Source organism: Condylostylus longicornis, unplaced genomic scaffold (assembly GCF_029603195.1).
Source record: "Condylostylus longicornis isolate FDR11 unplaced genomic scaffold, ASM2960319v2 ptg000080l, whole genome shotgun sequence".
Taxonomy (NCBI): Eukaryota; Metazoa; Arthropoda; class Insecta; order Diptera; family Dolichopodidae; genus Condylostylus; species Condylostylus longicornis.
This window is the reverse complement of record NW_026578048.1, coordinates 526,104-550,606: the sequence shown is the minus strand read 5'-3', so window position 1 is coordinate 550,606 and position 24,503 is coordinate 526,104. Positions and strand designations below refer to the sequence as shown.

The window sequence follows — 24,503 nt, the reverse complement described above, 5'->3', positions numbered from 1 at the left end:
AAAAAATAAAAGAATTCCTAGTTGTTTAATTTATCAAAATAATAAAAACAATATATAAGATTCAAATTTTATTACCATACAATGTTGTCGTACAACATAAATTTAAAAAAAAAATGGTAGAAAAAGTTACAATAATTTAGAAGAAAGGAGCAAATAAATTTTCCCGCTTTTCACTTCTAAAAATTTTAGCGTTCGAACTGTTCGCAAGAGTGTAATTCTTTTATTATAATTATTAAAAAAAAAATTTAGAGTCTCGATTTGAAAGAATTTAGAGTTTCTAAACTTTTGTTTTTGAAGTACATAATATAATCTTGTAGTATACGGGATGACTTAGTAAGCTTTGCTTTATTATTTCAATTAAAATTGAAAAATTCAAAAAGTAAAAAATTAAAATAAAAAATAATCTATGTAGAAGAATTTCCGATTCCTAATTTAATAAAATTTTTTCCTTTGAAAAATGGAAAGAAATATTGAGCGTCTTGTTCTACAAGAACTACACGAAAACGTAACAGTTGGTGTTGCAGCAACAGTGAATAATACTGTGAATACAATAGCAGAAAAATTTTCAAGCCACAATACTCCGAATCAGGTGCAAAGCACTCCTTTAATTAAAAAACAAACTGACATCGAAATTTTTAAAAATATCAATGTGAATGTTGATAAACAATCTAACGTACAAAATGCTGAGCCTTTTATTGGAATATTTACGCCGTTACCAAATGAGCAATTCAAATTTAATGATTTGTCAAAACAAAATAATATTTTCAAAAAAGTGGACAAACTGAACATTACTTCCGATATAACCTCGGCCTTCAAACCACCTAATATTGCTGAACCAGAAAAACAGTTATCTAATTCATTAAATGAAAAAAATTCCATGGACGATGTTAGAGCTACGAAGACAATTGAAAATGTACCGGAAATCATTCAAACGAATTGTTCTAATAATATAATCGAAGCCTGTGATATAAAAAAAGAATCTAATGTTGACATTGAAATTACGAGAAATTTAGAAATTTTTTCACAATCTGCTTTAGAGAATGATTTAAAAAAGCGTATTTCCAAAGTCCAAGATCAACAATTTCTTTGTGTTACTTCTGATTTAAATTTAGAATTAAAAGCAAGTAATGATTCAAAATCAGATAGCATGCAGATTAGTAATTTGAGTTCAACAAAATGGAATAAGTTGAAGGATGAAAATAATAATTCAGATATTTTTGAATATGTTAATGAAAATTGCAATAATGACTTTAAAACCATGGATAGACAACAAAAGTGTGCGATACTTAATGATGATCCTATTGGAAAAAAGCTTGTTAATGAAATGAGTATTGATGTTTTATCAAACAGTATTGAAAATGTTAATCAGTCAAATAGAAATATAAAAAATAATATAAATTCAAATGAAATTAATAATCTAAAGATGAAGAACTTTGAAGATGAAATGAAAAACATAGTGTTGAAAAGAGAGGAGATGGAAAAAAAACTAAAAGATAAAACGGAACATGAAGAAGTTTTACTTACACGCATAACTGATAAAGATACGACAATTGCTAAAATGTGTTTGGCAATTGAGGCTTATGAACAAGCAATTGTTGAATTAATAGCTCAAAAAGAGGAAATTACACCGAATTATGAAGAGCAAATAAAAGATATTAAAGCTGAAAGAGATTTGAATAAACAACATTTAGAATCATTGGAAATAACTTTTTCAGATTTGCATTTAAAATACGAAAGAAGTAAACAGCTGTTAGTCAAGTTGAAAGCAAACGAAGAAGAATTACAGGCTGAAAATAAAAGAAATTTAGAAATTTTAGGATTACAAGAACAACGATACGAAAAAGTTAAAAATCATGCCATTCAGCAACTAGAAATTTCCAACAGCAAAATGGAGTATTTAATTAAAAATCATCAAATTGAAATTACAAAACTTAAAGTGTTACTAAAGAAAATCGAAATAGAAAAATCATCTTTTAATGAGCAATTGGAACAAATATCCAAAGAAAATAAAAATCTTCTGGAAATATGTGAAGAATTAATTTAAATTCATATTTTAATTAATATAATAAAATTAATTATAAAGAAAATTTTCCATATTTTGTTATAAATAAAAAATTCAGAATTGAGTTTGAGTAGATTTGAAGTTTTCCAATCAATACGGGAAAGCAAAAATTGCATTTTTATTGCAAAAATGTACATTCGAAATGAAAAGAAACAAATTTTTATAAGTTTAACTCCAGTTGCAAACCAATAAATGAAATCACTGCAAATTGACAGATGACAAAAGTCAAATTTGACATAATTTGATGACTGACTACTCGAATTTTACATTTGTATTGACATATTTAATTAAAATTTACAATACGCCGCGCCGCATATCATTTAATATCGTGACCGCTCGAGAATATTGTACATTAGTCATAATTTCTTTGCGTTTCCTTGTACGTCACAAATTTATTAAACTTGACCATCACTGAATATTTTAGTGTTCTTGTTTTTATTCTATTCAACAAAATTTTAAATTAATTTATGAAATTTATGCTAGATCTACAAATTATACAGAAAATTTTATTTATAAATTCAAAAATAAAGGAAAAGAGTAACAAATGACAAATGTGTTTACATAAGATTTGATTTTTTTTAAATATTTTATGAAAGCACTGTATAATTTATACCGCGACGTTAATTATTCATATAAATACGAATGAGTACTCAAAAAAATGTCAACGAACTCAATATTTGTTTTAGTTCGAGATGAAGTCATAAGTACAAGCCTAATTTTAAGTCGAACTGTAGGTTTTGTGTTCAATCAATATTGATTATTTATTATAGTTTAAAGAAATTTGTTTAAAAATAACTTAAGTCCTTATGAAGCACTTTCATTGTAAACATAATAAAATATTGAGAATAATTAACTTTCCAAGAGAAACTCGAAAACCAGAAGAATTAAAACTCGCCATAAAAAGTTAAAACATTCTAAAATGTTTTAAATGGGACCGTAATAAAATGATAGTGAATTTTGGTTTAAAAATCTCTTCAAGTATAACATATTTGTTTCGAAGATGTACCACGGGTTTAATAGGTAATCTTGATTTGCATTGAAATTTTAAGAATGAAAATACAAACATACTTTGTTTATCTCTTATTTATTTCCTTTGCTGTAAAGTTACGTAATTAAATATGCAGACAGGGATGAGAATACCAAAATCTTCGGTATATTATTTAAAAGGTACGAAACTTTGTAAAATTACAATTTTTACAAAGTGAACATTTAATTGTATCTTTGGAGTTTTTAAAATAATGAAATTTCTTAATAGCTTAAAAATTATTTGTTGTTGTAATCCTAAAGCTTACTGTATTCTTTCCGAAATAACATAGAATTATTTTTTTAGAAAATTATTAGCATATCAAGTTTAAAACAAACCATCGCTTACGAGGCTGAAGTGAAAATATTACAATTATTGCGTTGCTAATGTGGCCCAAATATTTGCACTTCAAGAGAATACAATGTAACATATGATATCCACAAACATGCACATATTTAAAATCAGGTGGTACTCTCAATTCCACATTCTATTAAATTAATATTTTTTTAAATAATTTTCGAGAATGAGAATTCATTGAACGCGTATATTCTAGCTTCTGTACATCCTTTAAAATTTTATATTTTGACAATCTATATATGCAAATTTGCCATAACAAAGATTCGTAATATTTACTAATCTTTTTATTCAGATTTTTTTTAAATCGTCAAGAATTTAATATAATTGCTTCATTTCATATACATATGTAAATGAATTTTTGGGGCAGGTGCAAAATTTCATAAAAGATTTTTCAATATTTTTTGTTATTCTTAATAATATTATCATTACTTTTCAAAAAGGATGTTAAAAACCATAAAATTCAAAATTAAATTATACAAAATAAAGAAAAAATAAGAAACAGAAGCTAAAAAATCTTTCAAAATCGCTAACAATTCTCATGAGATTAAAAATTTCATCTTCCTGAATAAATGCGTGCATTTTATACTTTTTGTATATGAATACAATAATGTAATAAATATAGATTTAGTAGAATTTTCAAAATTAACACAAAAAGATGAAGGTTTTTTACTTTATAACAAAGTAATAAAATAATTTCTAATCTCTTATAGTTCTTCAGTTATAAATTTAATAATTTAATTGAGAATTAGCAACATAATACAGAAGTTTGTTAGTTGATTTGTTGGCCGTAACGCGACCAAGTTTATTTTTAACTGTTCTAGTTATCGTAAACAAAATAATCAAAAAGCCTTGGTTATCATTATGGGGCTTTCATTTATTTATTCTAAATTCTTGTTTATTTTCTTAAAATAAAGTCCATAATCACAATTAATGGTTCATTGTTTCCCACAATAATGGCAAATAATAAAGGTTATCATTTTGCGCTGTGAATTTTACAATTATGTATGTATACCAAACAATATTAGGTAAATGTATAATGTGGTTTTTATGAATGAATAGCAATAATCTGCTTATACTTTCTACAAAAGTAAAATATACGTTAATAAAATAAAGACTTTACTTTTTCGTAATGTCTTCGTTTTTCTTCTAGAAAAATCCCATATATATTTTAAGAAACATATGAGCAGGATAAATGCTCTGAATCTAAAATTACAATAATCCGGTATGACTTGGCGATGGACTCTTTAACTTGGAGATAGGCCCTCTACTTTTGAAAATGAATCCTTTAACATGACATGTGGGACTTTTAATAGTTAGTGTGGAAAAAAATTTTTTAACAAATTTCAAATTGGAAAATTTACATAATTATGTTTTAATAAATATGTATGTACATTTAATTAATTTTGCAATTTAATTAAAAAATTTACAAATGGTTAGTAAAAATAACACAATGTTCTAAAAATTTTTTTTAATATACGGTTGAATTGTTAATGACCACTGCTTTACCCGAATTATTTTCTATTAAAATTTTATTTTCGCTTTCAGTATAACAATTTCCATTGTATATAAAGAACACAAGTTCATTATTGTGTAAATAATTGCTTGTGTTAGTGTTTTTCTAATCGTTTATTTTTCGGTTTTTTTTTTTTGCAAAAAAGAATTTTCGACATAAAGTATGCAATAGTGCAGAGTATCGTTGTAAAAATTCTTGTATACCTATTTTGAAAAAAAAAAAACTCAAAATACAGAATATAACAAAAAAAAAAACACATTAATGCAGGTGTCAATGACAGGACCAGCAGTGGAAAATCAGTTTTTCTTTTTGTTTCGATTTTGTGGTTATTATTATTGTTTGTTTTTCTGTATACCTATATAAACTGTTCCATGTCTTCTTAAATAATATTCTGCTCAACATGCTGTGTTGGATCTTGCATCTATAATACACCAAATTGTAAAATTTTTCAATTTTTAATTTAGTTACGAATTAATTATTTGAAATGGTAAAACTTTCATATAAAAGTTATTAAGTAAGTACAAATGTGTACATGAATTATAAAGAGAACAAAAAAAAAAACTTGGTTTTACCACGTATTGAAAAAAAATAGCAAAATTTTCTCGTTTTTCTATTTTGTTTATCTGTCATTTCTCTCTCTCGCTCTCTCTCTTTTAATATCTTGTAATTTCTTGTATTTTCGATTCTTTAAACAAAAAAAAATATAATGCTAAAAAAAGAGAATAGAAACGCATTAATGCACATGAACCTCATTGCAATGCAATGATAATTATTGGCAAAAAAAAAAATAGCAAATGTACGAACCCATGTTGTTGGGATGCTGTTTTTATTTTCCGATTGTTGGTTTTTTACTTACCTACTCTTGTTTATTATTGAATTTTTGTATACATACTAAATATTTCTAGCACATTAATGTCCACAGTGAGTTTTTTCTCCTTATTGTTTTTTTATGTTATTTTATGGTGAAAAGAGAAACAAACATACAATACTTATACCTAAAAAAGAAAAAATAAACATAAAATTTGTAATTTTTGTTAAATTATGTATGTAAGTACATACATACATACATATTTACAATTTGACATGTAAATAATAAGTTCATACGTGTAGTTTAGAGTAAAAACTAAAAAGAAAATTTTTATTTTTGAATGGACATGTGTGGGTGGTCGTTTGATAGGTTGGTGCGCTGTTCGTTTTCGATATTTTACAAATTACAATCTTGTCACGAATCTTTCCTTTTTTTTTTTATATTATTCTTTATTGTGATTTTCGTTTTCTAAATATATATTACTCTCCTTTTTAGTGATTTTTCTCGTTTTGCTCCCTTGGCAGATAATGTGTAAAAGAATACAAGACTTAAAAGGCGAAAAGAAAAATTTTAATAATTAATTTAAGTGAAAATTTTCGAAATTTTAAAATCTTAAGAAAAATTTGAGCTGTTTCTGATACATTCCTGATTTCTGCCATTTGTGGCACAATAATTCCGTAATTGTTCTCTATTTCCACTATTAACAAGTTTAAACTGCCTAAAAATATTTATTATGATTTTTCGGCAAATTCCTACACTCAATCGGAAAGAGAAGCGGGAAAAAATCTTCTTACTGATTATTTACAAAATAGCCCACTTAGCACAACTGAGTATTTGGAGTTATTAACTGGAGATGGCTTTGTAGAATATAGGTCATTATACCGTATTAACAATTATACAGTTTTCAACTACATCTCTCCAACTATTTTAAATTTTTTAAAATTCAAAAATTATTTTTTAAATTTTCTGACCAACATAGGATAAATATTTAAAACACGACCTTGAGTTATACGAGTATCATAATTTTCGAGATTTGAGGCAGGGATGAAATTAATTTCGAACATTTTTACGTTCTCCTCTAAGGTTCAAACAATTAAAATTCTTATTATTCAATTTAAAATGTACATACATATGTATATATGTATAAGTATGTAATTTACTTTTATTTACATTTTACAAATATTTTTACGTGCTCGTATTTTATATTTTGCAACAAAAAATTTGCAACTAATAAAGTTCAATGTTTTATTTATAATATTTAGAAAAGAATAATTTAATTTTTTTTTCATTTTTTTATTGAATTTGTAGCAATATATCTGACATTCATTTTATTTCCATATTATTAATAAATAATAATATTTCTGTTTAGCCTGCTAATACGTTTAAAATAGTTTAATAAATATTCAATAAATAATATCAAGGATTAAACATTCATTTTTATTTTCTTTTGTTTAGTTTTTTTATTAAATTTCAATTAATATAGCTCGGGTGTATAGTTTCCGGTCATATGTGTAATAAATTTTAAATAATACATAAAAATATTATATAAGATTCATAATATTTTAAAATTATTGGATAATTTGATTAAATGAACAAGTTGGATTGAATTGAGTTAAGCCGAGCAAATATATTCCGTACATATTGAGTCTTTGTTATTCTGCTAGAGCTAAAGCGTTTGTGCTGCCAAATGGCGATTCTAAATGCAATAAGTACACAAATTATTCAACAGTTTAATCTGAAAAACTAATATATTTAGACATAGTGAAACTATTAAATACAACACATTCATTGAACATTTCAAAATTTGAGAGTTTAACAATTTAATTTAAAAAAAAAAGTATTAACCCTATTCAAGTTCTATAAAAAAAAATACCAAATTACAATTTACACCTCCTATATTTATTATTTAATTAGATCCAAGCGGAACTGTTATTAATTTAATGAAATTAGTTAAAAAAAAAATAATTGAATATTTTAAATTAATTCTTATAACGCAGGTTTTCTTCTTTTAAATCAACAGTTTTACTAAAACAATTACCTTACACCTAATTATTTCTATAACCAAAAAACCAATATTATTTGGGTAATTTCACACAATTACGTTTACTTCAGTTGTAAAATTTTCTTAATTTGCATTTTCCAACTTCACAGCAAATTTTTAATATCACACTTCATTCACTCTGTGTAGGTAAATTTTAATAAAAGAAAAAAAAAAACATTTTAAAAAAATTTACATACAAATTATTTTATAAACAAATTAATGATTTTTTTTTTCAAAAGAAAAAAGTAAATTGCAATTTTTTTTAATATAAAAAAGAAATAACAAGAAGCGCATGTTAAAATAACATAAATTTTCTTATATTTATTTAATTTTCATCTGTTTCGCCTGAAATGGAATAAAGAGAACACAAATTATTTAAAATTACTCAAATTATACCGAGGGAGCAATTCAAAATCCCCTTGTTTATTAATTAATTTAAATTTATTAAAAAAAAAAATCATAAAAAACTAAATTTTATGAATTAAGTTTTTTGTTTTTAGATTTTTTTGTTCTCAAACATCTTATAATAAGTTTACTTATTTTTTCTGAATATCTAGCCTCTGAGAGTTTTTTCTTTTCTCTTAAAGATCATTGCGAATAAATAAAACAGATAACAACACTGCTGCTCACTTTAATTCACAATCAAATAATGTAAAAAATGTGAGATTATCATGAATTATAAAATTAATAAATTAATTATTATTATTAGTGTTTGTATATGAAATATGTTGTAGATATATGTACAATTATATTTGTATTAAATAGAATATATGTGTATTAAAAATTTATTAAAAAAATTAAGAATTTAATAAATGTAAAATATTAATTAGTACTATATATATGTATATATTTGCATATTTTTCTTTATAACAACAACATGACTAAACAAATTATGAATCTTTTCGCATATTTTACATTAAATTTACAAAAGTAACAGGTTTATAGAAAAATTTACATATACATACGTACATTTATAGCACAAAGGAACTCCGAATTAATTCCGAAATATTCGGAATTACATAAATTGATATTTGGAATTCCAGTATAATTCCGAAATTTTTGCGGGGAAAAAATTAAATTAAAAAATAAATTCCGAAATTTTCGGAATTAAATAAATTGATTTTCGTAATTCCAGTATAATTCCGAAATGATTGCAAGAAAATATCTGAAGGAAAAATAATTATTTAAAATATTTCAAATTAAATAAAATTCAATTTTTATTTGAGAATTTTACTAAAACGACACAAATTCAATGAGAAAAATGAATTGTTGTATAATAAATAAAAATATTTTTTTTATTTCCGATTTTAAAAAAAAGCTTCTTAAAATACATAAATAATTCAATGTCGGTATTTATAAGCTTGACTTGATTTTTGTCCAGTACGCTCCAGAGACCGACAAAAATTTTATCTGCCCAAACACTATATGGTTGGAGAAATATAAAACAGATTCTTGTATATATTTTACAAAACTTTTAATCCTTTTATTTTTAATATTATTATAATTATATATAATTACCATATAATTACCACATTATATATAATTATAATGAAGACTAGATTTAATTCAGCACAAAAAAAATTTTGTTATGAAAACGAAAAAATCTACACACAACCGACTGCAATGTATATTCCGTATTTTCAGTGAAAGCGTTACAGAACATTATGAAAATGCATTTTGAACACTTACTTTCAATTTTAAGGAAGTTAGCAAACATATCTAGAAAAGTGTAAATTTGACTCTTAGTAGAATTCCGCTTTGTGCCACCCGAATCCCCAAAAAAGTTCACCGTATACAATGCGATTGGTAAAAAGAATTATAAGGAAAGGCATAAATTAACTTTTTCTCGCATGGCATGTAGTGCATGAATTTTTCGAATAAATCGTTGCAGCACTAATAATTTTTTTTTAATTATGTACGTTTGCTGGAATTTAGTATGATTTATTTGAAAAGAGAAAACGTATGTAATATAAATCCGAATAAATCGGAATTTGACTTATTTCGACTCCAGAAATTCGTATTTTATAAAAACGAATGAACTTCAGAATTCCAAAATCCTGATTATAGGAGCAATGCGTATAAGTGTTCCAACCTGATTATTTGACATCTAGCCAAATGTTTTTCTTTAAATGAAAGGGAAGAGAAATTAAATTTATCCCATTATTTTAATTCTTAAATATTAAAATATCAAGTAAGTTATATTAATATACGTTTTAATTAATCCTTATTTAGGGGTTCTATAAATTCAAATAAAAGCATAATAAGAAATGAAATACAATTGCTATCAAAAATATCTTTTATAACCTAGCAAAGCTAAGAAATTCAGCTAGTTTTTAGTCCGTGAATAAGGGCATGTTTTCCTATTTTTATTTTTTATTTTATTATTATGGTAAACATAATTACATTCATTAAAAACAAATTCACAGTAATGAAAATAAAAATTTTTTTTCTTTATTTTTCAAAGTGCACTAAATACGAAAAAAAAAGCAAAACATATAAAAACACAAAAATCTAAAATTAAATTTTCCTCAATATTGCAGAAAAATCGTGTTGCAAAATTTGAATAAAATAACCAAAACAAAAAATAAAGAATGAAAAAACATAAAAATATTTCTTTTTTTTTTTAATTTTTGTTTTTCAAATTTTACTTCCTTAAAAAAACATTTTTTTGTATGAATTACGGTAAAAATTCCGAAAAATAAACAGCTGACTCGTCAGGCATTTTATTTTTATTTTTCTGGCAATTTATTCAAAAGCCTATCAGTATGTTATTAAAGACAGAAAAACTTCAAATTATTTATACATTTACCGTAAAAAACAATAGGACTTTTTGATTTATTAACATACTGTCAACACTGAGTGTCTTTTTATTTACCAACACCATAGCGTCAACACTGAGTGATAAACTTTAGCAATGTAATATTTTACATACATTAATTCTCCTTCGAATACAAGTTTATTAGTCAGGCAGTATACAATACTATTTTATATAATATAATTTACCTGTATTTAATTTATATTAAATACCTAGTGATGACAATCAAATTTTTGTATAATAAAGAAACTTAAAAAATTTTGCATAATTTCATGATCTCAAATACTAGATAAATTTGCTATATTATACTAAAAGTATATATAAATTAATACTATATAAACATAAAATTGAAAATAAACTAACCGAATACAAAAATTTGGATAAATGCCATAATTCGAACAGCCAATGTTCGAGTAATGCAATTTCGCCAGACAAACAAACAAAAATTATTTTTTAACTTTTTATTATTTTTGTTGCATTTTGTACTAATGTTGCAAAAGCACACAAAAAAAAAATTCTTGTTCTAAAAATAATATTTTTTTTTATTTTTATTAATTATTTTTTTTATTTTATGCTTTTTTTTTTGCAATAATATTTTATTTCTAAAGGAACGATCAAATAGATTAAGATACCCGTGCATTTAACTGATTTGTTTCACAAATTTTGCCAAAAATTTAATTGAATTTCTAAAAGATTACTAAGAGAAATTTAGATTTTATACAATAGAATATTAATAATTGCTTTTCTTAATATATTTATAATAGTTCCGATATCTTGTAATTTCTTATATTTGACCTGCAATGACATTTCATCATATTATTTGAAAAATTCTCTAAATAAATAATCTGTATTCAATTAATCCCGATAATTTAAAATATTTTAGTTCACAAATATTTGCTGAAATACAATAATTATACAAAAATCACTGAAATTTTAGATTACCTATGTGGTCTGAATGAAATTCATTATTTAATGCCTGTCAAATTATTCATTTGTCACCTAGAATTATTTTCTATTTATTCTAGGTTTTTGCTAATTTGGTAGTATAATAACTTTTAAATTAAGTCAAAAACACAATTCGAATACCCAATTATTTAGATATAGTTTAGAATTTTTTCAAAATTAATGCAGAGTAATGCACAGTATTAAATAAATAATAGTTATTTATCATGTATGACATGTTAAATTTTTAAGTATATACATATATACATTATATATACTTAAAATAATACAGAAAGTTTTACAAGTATGAATGTATAAAAATGTAGTGTATATTATACATAAATTTTTTGTTCTTCATAAAAGCCCATAATGGTGAACACTTGAAAAATAATAATTTTATCAAAATCTAAAAATTACACTCAAGAATTGTCGCCATTTTGTATATAAAAATAAACTAAAATAATTAATAAAATTGATATTAATCGATGATCAACATTGGCTGTAACTTAAGAATTTTATCTATACATATTTGTAAACAGTATAATCATTGAAATTCTGATAAGATAAAATTTGTGTACATATTTTTTTTTACGTGTATTACAATATCTCTGTGTAATACTATTACTATATTTACCGTATAACAAAAAAAAAAGAAATTGTAACAATTATAATATGATTTGTATATATATACTTATTTGGGATAGGTTAGGTTTGGAAGAGTATGACTAGTGACGAACAATCAGTCCGGCATAGGCTAATTACTAAGTCAATTAAACATTTGTATTAATTTTTTCTGTAATCTTTACGAAAGCTAAGTAAATTGAATATAAAGTCCTAAACATGTCAGTATTGATTATTCCAACTTTTATACCACTGTAATATTACCACGGTTATACCAGAATATTAAAATAAGATATGACAGTTCCAAATTGCCAATATTCAAAACACTCACGGCACTCGAAATCTACCAATGACAATAAAACTCAATAGTGATAATGAGCTTGTTGATTGACACAAAAAAGAAAACACAACATTTATTTAAATAAAATTTCTCCAATAGAATTTGCAAAAAGTATAGGATCGCCCTTATCATGTGTTAATTAATATAATGTGTCTTAATTTTTACCGGCACCAACTGCAACCACTTAAAATTTAAAACAAAAATTGAAATAAAATAACAAAAAACCAAATGTAAAAGAAAACTGAATGTTAGACGGTTTTAGGATGACAGATTTGAAATTAATGAAAAATTGTAGGAAATTTCACAATTTGGTATACTTTAAAATAATCTGTTATATATGTACATTATATAGTACAGATTGCCTATATATTTATGGATCATTTGAAACTTTGTTTTTTAAAAATGTGTATAACAAAAAGAATTCAATATTTTTTAAGAAGAGCAATGATCTACAATACATTAATTATTAAAGTGGCTATAACATTTCACCTTTTACATATAATGCAGACCAACCATGTTGTATGACATTTTATGTAATAGACTTTTATATACATATGTATGTGTGCACATATAAACGCATGTAAAAGTATACGAATTCATCCAAAAAGAAAAATCAAAATTTGAGTTGACAACATAAACAATGTAAAATTATTAATAGAAAAAGAAAGTTGCGAAAAAATTTCATGCTAATTAATTGGATTAAATGAAATTCATTTCTATTAATAAAAAAAAACCCTTTTATAGTTTGTCTTTTTGATATCTTACATAAAAAAAGAAAAAAAATAATTTAAGAGCCAAATAAAATAGTACCGCTTCGTATGCAAAAAACTTATATAAAATTTAATTCTAATTAAAGTTTATTCGTTTGCTGGGGGAATGGAACTACTTTTCAATCGAAATCAATAACATAACAAAAATGTTTTATTATTAGGATAATAACGTTCGATAATAATGAAAAGGATCACGGGCCATCGTGTAATTTATCGAATCAAAAACAATATTTAAATTTACCAACGCTCCTGCTCTTTTTTCTTTATTCAACCATATTGCATTCGCTCAGCATAATAGCGAGCGTTCGCTCTCAAAATAATTTTTAACTACCGAAATGGGAAATAACTAAAACTATCCAGTTTTGCATTTGATTTTTATTTTTGAAACTATTAGAATTAATTATTAATTTTATAATTAATTACTTAAAAATTTAAAACATTTTATATTTGAGCCGGATTATAATGAGATTTTTCAATTTAACTAATGTTAATTCAAAAATGAGAATATATAGGTAGAGTTGACTATGTCAACTTTACGATATCCACACAAATTAGTGACATTAATAATTGTATTATAAAATTTAAGAGCTTTAATAAAATATTTATGCTTTTGCGAAGTTTCGATATTATAACTTCAGTTGTAACGTATCGTTCGGATAGCTATCCGAATCACTGCCTCAATCACATCTAATTTCAATAGGGTTACAGCATTTATAATTATAGATCATTTGGCAAATTTTGGTGGGCTTAGACCGGAGAGACTAATGAACAGACACGGTTAAATCAACTCAGCATTCGACGCTGATCAAAAACTTACACTTGAATCTTTATCTCAGATCATTATTTCATAGCGTTAAAAACGGTAAAGCAAATTTATAAAACCTTTCGAACATACGTCCGTAAGGGCAACTTTATCGATAAAGTTCAATTATTTTTTTATTTATTAATTTTAAAAACAATATAATTAAAATGTAAATCAGTTCACCTTTACCGTTTAATAATAAATTAATCTATAATATACTTATAAATACTTGTTATATTTAAGTGGATTGTATAAAAATATATTATTTCTTATATAATATTCTATATACATTCTGATATTTTACGGTCATAATAGTTTAATCGAAATTTGAATTTTTCCATTCCTATATATACATGCATAGGTATAAGATAATGTTTTGTGTCCTCCCAGTTTTAACGGTGATAAGACGTCGAAATCTCAATAAAATATTTGAAATACTATAAGTATTATATTAATTTTTAATCTTAACTTCAAATATTGTTTTTCTTCAAAACAAAAATCTGTTATACAACAAAAATTACACAACAAAATATATAAAATGTAAAATTATTGAAATTTTATTATTACAAAATCATTTTGAAGAACCTTTAAGGTTAAATCCAAAATTATGATAACCTTTGTAATTTTATATAAAGTATAAAAATATAAAATATAAATTTTAATAATATAAATTACAAAATATTTTTTAATTTATTTAATTAAGGGCAGCTATTCTTTGTAATTTAATTTAATTTTTTGTTTTTTTTTTTAATTATTTCACTTAGGAATAGTTTACATTTCGTTCAAGTTTAGAATATTGTCAATATAATTAAATTAATTATTATACCTTTTATTTTTCGTGACACTAAGGTTCAAAGTTATTTTAAAATTTAATATTTTATAATTAATTTGTAGTTTCAGTTCTGTAATTATTTAATTTAACCTATACCAACTTAAAAAAGTTTTACATATCAGACGATTTCTTAGTGTACAAGCATTTAGTATAGCAAAAGACACATCACTTACAAACGTGACTAACTAAATCGTAATCATTTATAGATGGAAAAGGAAGAGAAAGGGAAAGGGGAGGAAAAAATAATATTACTAAGTAAATTAACCACAAACCAAACGTATATACAACTACTGTTCGGCGAGTTAATAGAAAGCGTTACATAAGTTAATAATAAATTAAACAAAATCAATGCTACCGTATAGTCTAGCCTTAAGTACCCTCTTACATATGTTCGTACAAAAATCAGACGACTCCATAGTTCGTACTATGACGAAGAACATTATCAACCGATCTTAAGCTACTGAGATTCTTACTGTAAGAAATTTGACCCACTAAAACCGGGGTAACCACGTTACTCATCATAAGTTGATTAATGAAAACTATATCGGAAACTGCCGATATAGACAACGAAGTGATCTTAAGTTCAAAGGCTGAAGCCTACTTTCATAAGGGAGCAATCGAAACGGATCCGACCAACCACGAAGAGCAAAACGAAAGAAACGCCTTTTTACAGTTTTAATAGGATCAATATCAACATTACGAAGAGGTGACCAAACCTGAAAAGCGTACGGCCCTCACGAAAGCAACATAAAAATTTTTCGTCGCAAAAGAATCATAAAATTCCTTACACCATCTCATGACCAAACATTTTTAAAAAATATTCAACATAAACAGAGTAGAAAGGCTCTTTTAACAAAATCAAATTTTTACGTCGAGCCATTTCCATTCTATAACAAACATACTATTCATACATACACAATTATTCCTTTAATACATTCTAAACTTTTCAATTTCGCTTTTTTAAATATTGTATACAAAATTATTCAAAAGTAATAATCACTTATGATAATTAAGATCAAAAACTTTATAATACGGTCCTTTGATTTAAATTTTCAAAAATATTTCACACATTATTTTGACTATAACAACAACATATAAAATGAGTTTAAGTATTACATAATAGTTATTTTAGCCTTAGGCTATCAAAATATATTTTACATTATCTTATTCATGTATGTTATCACTGCTATAATATCCTTGAAAAAAGGACAAGAAACAAAAAAAGAATATTAGCCTTTCTCTTTGTTAGTAAATATGTATATGGATGAAAATATGATTGATAAAAGACACATAATTTGTTAAATAGCACATTTCAATTCCGAATTGCTTATTAGGATTCCGAACTTCAGAGTTGTATAACAATTGAAACACTCCTGTTATACTTGTAGTATTTTATATTTCATATACTTAGCAGAAATTTGAAAATAATTTCAAAACAGAATTGCACTAGCATGAAGGTTAAAATTCAATTGCTGTACTTTCATTGGATTCAAGTTTCAAGAGATTAATGAGAAGACTGTTACTGTTACACTCTCTCTTTTTAAACCGGAAATTCGTAGAAGGTATGTATTCGCTGCTAAAAAAAATATTTGAATATTGTTTAACTACATTCTAGCTCTGTTGAATATTACCCAAAATAAAAGTATTTCATTCCGAATAAAAGAAAGTTTTCTTTTCATACACCTTAAAAATTGGAAATGTTAAAATTGTAAATTATAAGTGGATTCTTTTATAAAACAGTAAAACCTGTAGAATTTTTAAAAATGAACAGCTGGGCTAACAGAATTAAACTATTAAGTATGTTTTTATCGGAAACAGCTATACTAAAAAGAAATTAATATTCTGGAATTGAATGGATGTAACTATAACTACAAAGAAATTTTGATTTGGACATGTACAAGGTGTGTTATAGAAAATTAACCAATGAAGATTTTTAAATTTTTGAACAGATAATGAACATTTGAACTTAATTTGAACATTTAATTTCTTAAAACTTCTGAAACAATAAAATGTTCATAACAATCTACCGAAACCAATTATAACAATCTATCGGGGCTAACCAGGATACGCTTCCTCTTTCACATATTCAAATGTGGTTACCGAGCATTGGGGCCGTAATAAATCAAAAACTCATATGTTTTATAGTTGTACGTCACAATAAAAATTCAACTTATCGACCTTCAACGCCTCTCCAACTTGATTATTTTTAAATTTACCACATCAATACCTTCAATCAGACATTGAATAACTTGTAGTTAGGGTGGTAATATAGGAGTGAGATATTTATGATGAATAATATTTACATTTTAAGGATGTTTAAAACATAAAGTTGTCCAAAATTTTTCGCCCTTAAAACTATTTTCAGTTTTATAAAGTTATAGATTAATTATTTACCATGCGTATATACATAAGGACACAAACAGAATTGTTTTATTTTAACATACAATTATAAACATAAGTATAAAGACATTTAAAATTTTGTATTTTATGGGTAAGAGAAACTTGAAAAAGTTGTTTGCATATCAATTGATTTTTAATATAACAAAAAGGTCATTTTAATCACATTAAAATTTGAATGAATTTTAAAAGAACATTTTATTTTACAATATAATTTTAATATTTCAATATTTTGAGAATTTAAATATAAATAAACCTGAATATTAATAATATTGATATAAAGTATATTGCGAGTTATTTTCGTATATCCCACTTATTTTATTTAAGTAGAATTCAATCAAGAATGTATAGGAGATTCCATCTCATCATCATATAACAAGTAATTGACTATCTCATTTATAATCATAATGATTTATCACCTTTTATTGATATTGATTGAACTCTTCATAAAATATAACAATTTTAATAGTTGTATACATTCAATAATAATTGAGTTTTTTTTATTGACAATCATTTATTGATAATAAATATTTCAATATAACAATCTGACGTACATATTATTATATTTCTAGATTAACATGGTCACCTGTAAACATTTTATAAACATTCGTTTAATATTGTATATGAGTTATTATGAAAATATTTTTTTAATTTGCAAAAAATTTTAAAACAAAATAATTTGACCTTTATATATTTTTGAATCACATATACACATATGTACTTACATATTTTAAAAATAATGATAATTTTAAATGATTATTCAAAAATTATTTGTTATACACATGCAAAAAAGTTATTTGAATATTTCTAAAATAATATCTGATATTTTCAATACATTTTCTTTAACATTTAATTCTTTGTCAATCAGAAAATAACCTAGATATTTTTATATATATAAAATTATAACAGTATAGTTTAGATTTAAGGAAAAGAAGTAGTGGAAAGCAAGGAAATTCAAGCTTGTTTGGCTTTTAAAGATTATGAGTATAAATGGAATTTAACAAATTATAAAGGATACGGATTAGGAAAATTAGGTGTTCGAATTTAGTGCGTCAACAGAGTTATTAGTCGAATTATAAAACTATTATAATTGATATCACCATCAAACTGAGAATAATTTGCATATAATCTTAAGCAAATAGTTGCATATCCATAGGAATAAAAATCAATTTATAAACCATTCTGGTGTCGAAAATAAATTACAAGACATCCTAAAAGAAAGAAATAAGAGCAAAAGCATCCCCTATTAGCGCTTGTTTTGCTTTCAGCAGTATAGAAATTTCACCACTAATTTCAATATCAACCGCTTGCGGCTGCACAATATCTGTTATGTTATGTATTGTAGCATTTTTCAATTTATGTATGTTAAAATTCTTATGACAATTATTGCTCAGTGTCTCGCATTATTCAAGTTAATTTTACTGTAAATGAATGTTTTTGAAAAATCTCATGCTCAAATAATATCCCAAAACTGTAATAAAAAATTATTCTTTAGAAAATTAACATGCCAATATTAAAATAAATTTATTATGATTTAGAAGACCTTTATACTTATAAAACACAATCTAGATTTTTAGAAATTTTGCGAATATTTATTTTCTCTTACATTTTTTTTTAAATATTATAATTAAAAACAAAAATTTTAAAATAATTTTAGATTGGGAATTTTTGTTTTCTAAATCATAATATTTATGCATATAGTATGGGTTTCATGTTATACTTATAACTATAATTAAAATTTATGATAAAACTTTATAAATATAAAATTAAAAATATTTTTAAATAATTATAATTCATGATTATTATGAGCATGATTACAATATTTTATGCTTTTATACGTATTCGAAAAGATTCCATACAACATAATTAACTTAAATTTAAACGCATTATAACAGATTTTTTAATCTCATTGTGCTTTTGAAAGAAATCTTTGATATTTTTTCTATATGTGAGAAACTATATGATTTTAATTAATTTAAAAATTTAATCATAAATGAGATTTGTGTTTTCTTCATTTAATTAAATTTTTTTTATTTTTTTTTCTCCATAGTTGTATTGTAATTAAATATTTAATTGCATGTTTTATTTTCTATAATCAAAATCGAGAGCTCATCGCACATAACGTACATAATTAGCATGTAATTAATATTGTTATAATAAATTATTGAGGGCTTTTTCAAATTCTTTCTCGAAGTGTCATAAAATATTTAATATATGTAATAAAATTTTGTGTTTATTACAGGTTTAGTAACGCTACTCCTAATATTAATTAAGTATAACTGTCATTTATGTCTTGCATTCAATACCTGCCTTATTTTCAATTCCGAAACTACATACATTTTATATGTAAGAAATTTTTTATGTTATTTAGTAATAAGAAGTATCAGTAAAATACCAAAATTTTTATCCCAAAACAGTGTAATTTTACATGCAATAATGTTAATGAACTGGCGCCCGAGCAGTAGAATTAGCAATATACTCTCGCTTTTCAACTATGATTTAATACGTAAGAAATTTTTAATTTTATTTAGTAATAGAAGTATCAGTAAAAGGGCAAAATTTTTATCTCAAAACTGTGAAATTTTGCATGTAACAATGTTAGTGAACTGGCGCCCGACCAGTAGCAGTATCAATATACTCTCACTTTTCAAATTAATTCAAAGATATTTCAAAATATTGTAGCAAATTATCTAATAACTCTTCTTAAAAATTAGATAACTTATTATTAAATTTAATTATATAGAAGAAAATTTTATACGTACCTTAATTTTTCACAAGAAATTTATATTTGACGATTACTTTGAACAATTTCAGAATCATTTAATGTTTCAGCACTCTCAAACAATTTCAAATATCATATTATCTCGATTTTCTCTCAAATTGCTTTAAGCAATCTGCTCTTATACCACAGAAATTTGTTAAAATTAACGTTTATATTGGTTGTGCTTATAAATATTGAAAAGACTTTAATTATTAGTTTTCTTCTGCAACATATTTACGATTTGTTAAGCGACTTTCATAACAATAATAATAATATTCCAAAATTTAATAAAAAAGAAAAAAATATATATTTTTTATTATGAGTACACGTACACCCACACGCAACTGAATCTTTAATAAATATTTTATTATTTTTGCAAACCTTTTGTTATCCTACAACGTAACAATCTATGATTACTTATACAATACAACTTCTATTCATTTTAATTTGATAATTTTATTCCGCCTTCTAACACCCAAGAATACCAGTTATGTGTTAGATTTATAAAAAGTATGCATTTATAAGGGATTTTTCTTTTTGTTTTCAAATACACAATTAAAAAAATATTTTATGTAGCGTGAATTCAATATATTACTCGTACTATTTTATTTCATTAAATTTATTCAATTTGCATAAGTAATCATTCTGCACTTCACATATTTCTGGAATGCAAAAAAAAAAGTGGCATTTTTTTAATGGCTCATAATAATTAAATAATTAAATTAAGTATAAATAAGCAGTATTTATTTATTCCGAAACTATTCATTAATTTCTCGCTCAAGGAAAATATTTGAGTTTGATGGAGAAAAAAAAACAGAAATCATTAAATATATGAGCTTTTCCATAGTAGTGGAATCACACAAATAATAAGAATCAAAAATATAAAATCTTTAAAATTTGTTGAAAAATTATTTTAGTAATGTAAGTAATGTAAGCGAATTTTAGTTTATTTAAATTTTTTAATCAATTCCGGCATGAAACGTTTTATTTAAATGATAAATTTGCGTGTATTTTCAATAAAATGTTTTCATCTACAGGCATTTTTGCATTTGAAATTTAAAATTCAACTGATGATCATGTCGATACATTTTGATCTTTATGTGTTTTCCTTTATACTTATATAGAAAATTTAAATTTTCCCTAACTTTATGCTTCTTTACAATATGCCCTAAAAACTAAATAATATACAAATAATAGCGTATAAAACGTAAACAATGCGATTTACAAAAGTGTAATAAAACCTTAAGACAAAAAAAAAAGAGTAAAACAAGGTTTATGTTCAATTGGGAATTTGAAATAAGCAAATTTTTAAAAAAGTAAGCCAGGAGCTAAAACATGTGTGTAGTTTCAATCCCAGTTACTTAAGTCTTATTAATCCCATTCAAAACTTCGGTATTGTCTCAAGTTGCGAAAGATTTCATAACACTACCATCAAAAAAAATAATGTGGTTCCCAAGCCCTTGTTTTACATTTACAAGAGCAGGAGCCGCATCATTTCATCCTCCTTCTACCAAGGCGAAGACTTACTGACGAATTACACTATTTATCTTACTTATAATTTTAAGATGGACTATTTAAAGACAATGTTCAGTAAGGTTCCGTACTATTAGACACGGTCCCCAACTCTAAGGAATCGAATGGGACCGAATCCAAATCCTTCTCTTCGAATTCAAAATTCTAAAATTATAAAATATGTCGAGACTAATTGAAGATCATAAAGTATTTTTAAAATATTTCATTTTTAATGGACTAAGACATTATATTATCACACGCGTTACGAGTATACAAAAATTTAATCATCACTTTCCATTCACATAAGAAAAACCTAATTGAATTTGGCCACCGTAGTCGAAATATACTTACATAAAAAACTTAATATAATAATTTTTATTATAAAATCTACTTAATAATAATAATTATATACGAATACAATAATAATTATAGACGAAAATTTAATATTTTGATAATTTCAATAATTCATAATTTCAATCTTTATTATAATAATAATTATTATAATATTATATTATATAATATAAAATTATTTAAATGAGAATAGCCAGCCTATATTATCTGCCCATATATTTATACAAAATCGCGAAAAGATAATTATTTTAAGAACAGGTGAATAATTTTGGTTAAATATCAAACATTCAAAAATTTGCATTGTTTAGGATAAAATATTGTAAGGCAACATTATCTAAACTAAATGGACTGTACATACGAATGCATATTATATATGAGCACTTTATATATGAGAGTCTATATAAAATTATAGTTAATTAAATTAAGGTTATGTTTAGTATAATATGAAAATTAAAATAATTAAAATAACATTAATGATAATTATTATAATTTTAATAAAATATAATTTATTTTAAAATTTCGATCATTAGCTTCTGAAACCGAATTCTTAACCCATTATGATATTATATAATAATTTTCTATATAATATTTAAAATATTTTATAAATTATTTTAAACACATTTTTTTTTGGTTATTTATTGTATTGAAAGGGAACTTTTCGAATCAACGCAATTGAACGAAGTACAAGGCAACTGAAGTACATACGTTTGTTGCTCTTTCTGTTCGGTTGAATCTTTTTTTTAAGGAAATTCCAATTTGAAAAATGCAAAGAATAGCGATCGGCAAGGAGTATTTTAGTGAGAGCAACAGAATTTTTATTTCAAGTCTACGTTCCTTTACTTTCAAATTTTCTTTTCAAAAGTTTTGATAATCTCATTTATTGAATTCATTTCAACAAAAGGACAAACACGATTAAAACTATTTGTAATGACAAATGACTAAATAATATGACACTACATATAATGTGTCACAAATACAATTGAGTTCTTTAATTACACTACTAGTTCGTAAGGTTTAAAACGATTCAATATTCTGACCATGTCAGTGATGTCAAGGAGCTGAATTGCTTCCACATTAACATGTTGATGTAGAATTCTTTGTGCAAATTTCCTAATTTATCTTTTAACAAATTTCCTATTTTATCCTTGATGCAACTCTAAAGTTATATACCATAGATCCATACAGGTTTTAGGACTTATTAAGATAATAAATTTCTTTCTAAAAGCCAGTACATTTTCTTGTAATGAATTGAAACTTTAGAAACCCTTAACTCGCATAAATATAAAAAATTTTTTCATTCCGAAAAATTTGTTTTAATAAATTTTTTTTTCATTTAAAATCCGGTTTTAAATCCTTAAATTTACATAAATTTTACATAAATATTTTTTGACGAAAATCCATAAAATTTGATGAATTCGTGGTGAAATTTCCAAAAAGTTTTATTTTTTTTATGAAATCGTTAAAATACTTAAAAAACCACCAAATGAAGCCAATATCACAATATGCATATAGTTTATAAATATTTGACTGATATTTATTTATTTTGGTTATGACCATTTTCATATTTTCATTATTGCCAAAAATCAAGAAAAGTATAAGAATAAAAAAAAAGATGAATTCACTTCCTTACGGTTTTTTTTTTCTTCTAAAAATAAGCTTCCGGAATATTGTACCAGTCATTCTTACTTATTGTATTAATATGTATGTACTTATGTATATATCTTATGCTTGTATGTATTTGTGTTATACACGGATATATTTGATATTTCTAGAATTTCCCTTATATTTCCTTGATTTTTCACATGAAATTTTTAGTATTTTTAAGTCATTTTCTAACATTTATATGGTCGCACATATTAAAATTATTTTCGGAAAAAGAAAACAAAAAAAGAATAAGTACAGTAAGTAGTCCTTTTCAGTAAACGTTATCTATACAAAAAATAAGTAAATTGAGTGCAAAAGTGAAGATACATAAATTATCGTAAACTAAAATTTGTACTTTAAGGCGAATTCACATATTAGATACAAACGAAGTGCTTACGACCATTATCCGAATAGTTTAGGAATGCTAAATAAACTACGAATCTGATACAAGCGGTTTACAACTTGTTACGAATGTTATATGAAAATTTGACGAACATTCGGCGAACGTTATACGTATGTAGTATGAACGTTATTGATTTTTATGCACTTGTAATTTATTAAAGCTTTATTTCGATATTCGAGACGGTGCGATAAATCACCGACTTTATATTAATTATTTAGAATAATCTGCCTACATATTAATATTACATTGAATAATAATTACATTATATGAGACGGAAATTTTTACCCGTAACGCTAAAATGACAATATCCTGGCACAAGATTTGACTACTCCACATTATGAAACACTGTATTTAAATAATTTGGTGTAACCCACAATTGAATGGGTCAACTATACACACAGTTTTTCTCTTACTATACACGTAATTGTAGTATGTACTTAGTTAGGTGTATGTGCACAAAAATTTACCAAAAAAACAGAAGTAAAAAATTCGTAACATTTCATGTGGT

General features: G+C 24.3%; 1 protein-coding gene across 1 annotated transcript; it reads left to right on the top strand.

The window, feature by feature from the left end:
* Nucleotides 1-457: 457 nt before the first annotated feature.
* Nucleotides 458-12,291, top strand: LOC129612956 (kinesin-related protein 4-like). Its single transcript, XM_055526818.1, has 5 exons — nt 458-596; nt 774-1,185; nt 1,267-1,360; nt 1,424-1,893; nt 12,267-12,291. The coding sequence occupies exons 1-5, from the start codon at nt 458-460 to the stop codon at nt 12,289-12,291; spliced, it is 1,140 nt and encodes a 379-aa protein (XP_055382793.1).
* The last annotated feature ends 12,212 nt before the right edge of the window (nt 12,292-24,503 follow it).

Excerpts from the sequence above, each read along its gene's own strand:
- LOC129612956 (XM_055526818.1), top strand. The coding sequence starts at position 458 with ATGGAAAGAAATATTGAGCGTCTTGTTCTACAAGAACTACACGAAAAC. Across the intron at positions 597-773 it reads TACTCCGAATCAGGTGCAAA|TGGACAAACTGAACATTACT; the intron begins GCACTCCTTTAA and ends TTTTCAAAAAAG. Across the intron at positions 1,894-12,266 it reads ATTTCCAACAGCAAAATGGA|GTTAGGTTTGGAAGAGTATG; the intron begins GTATTTAATTAA and ends TATTTGGGATAG.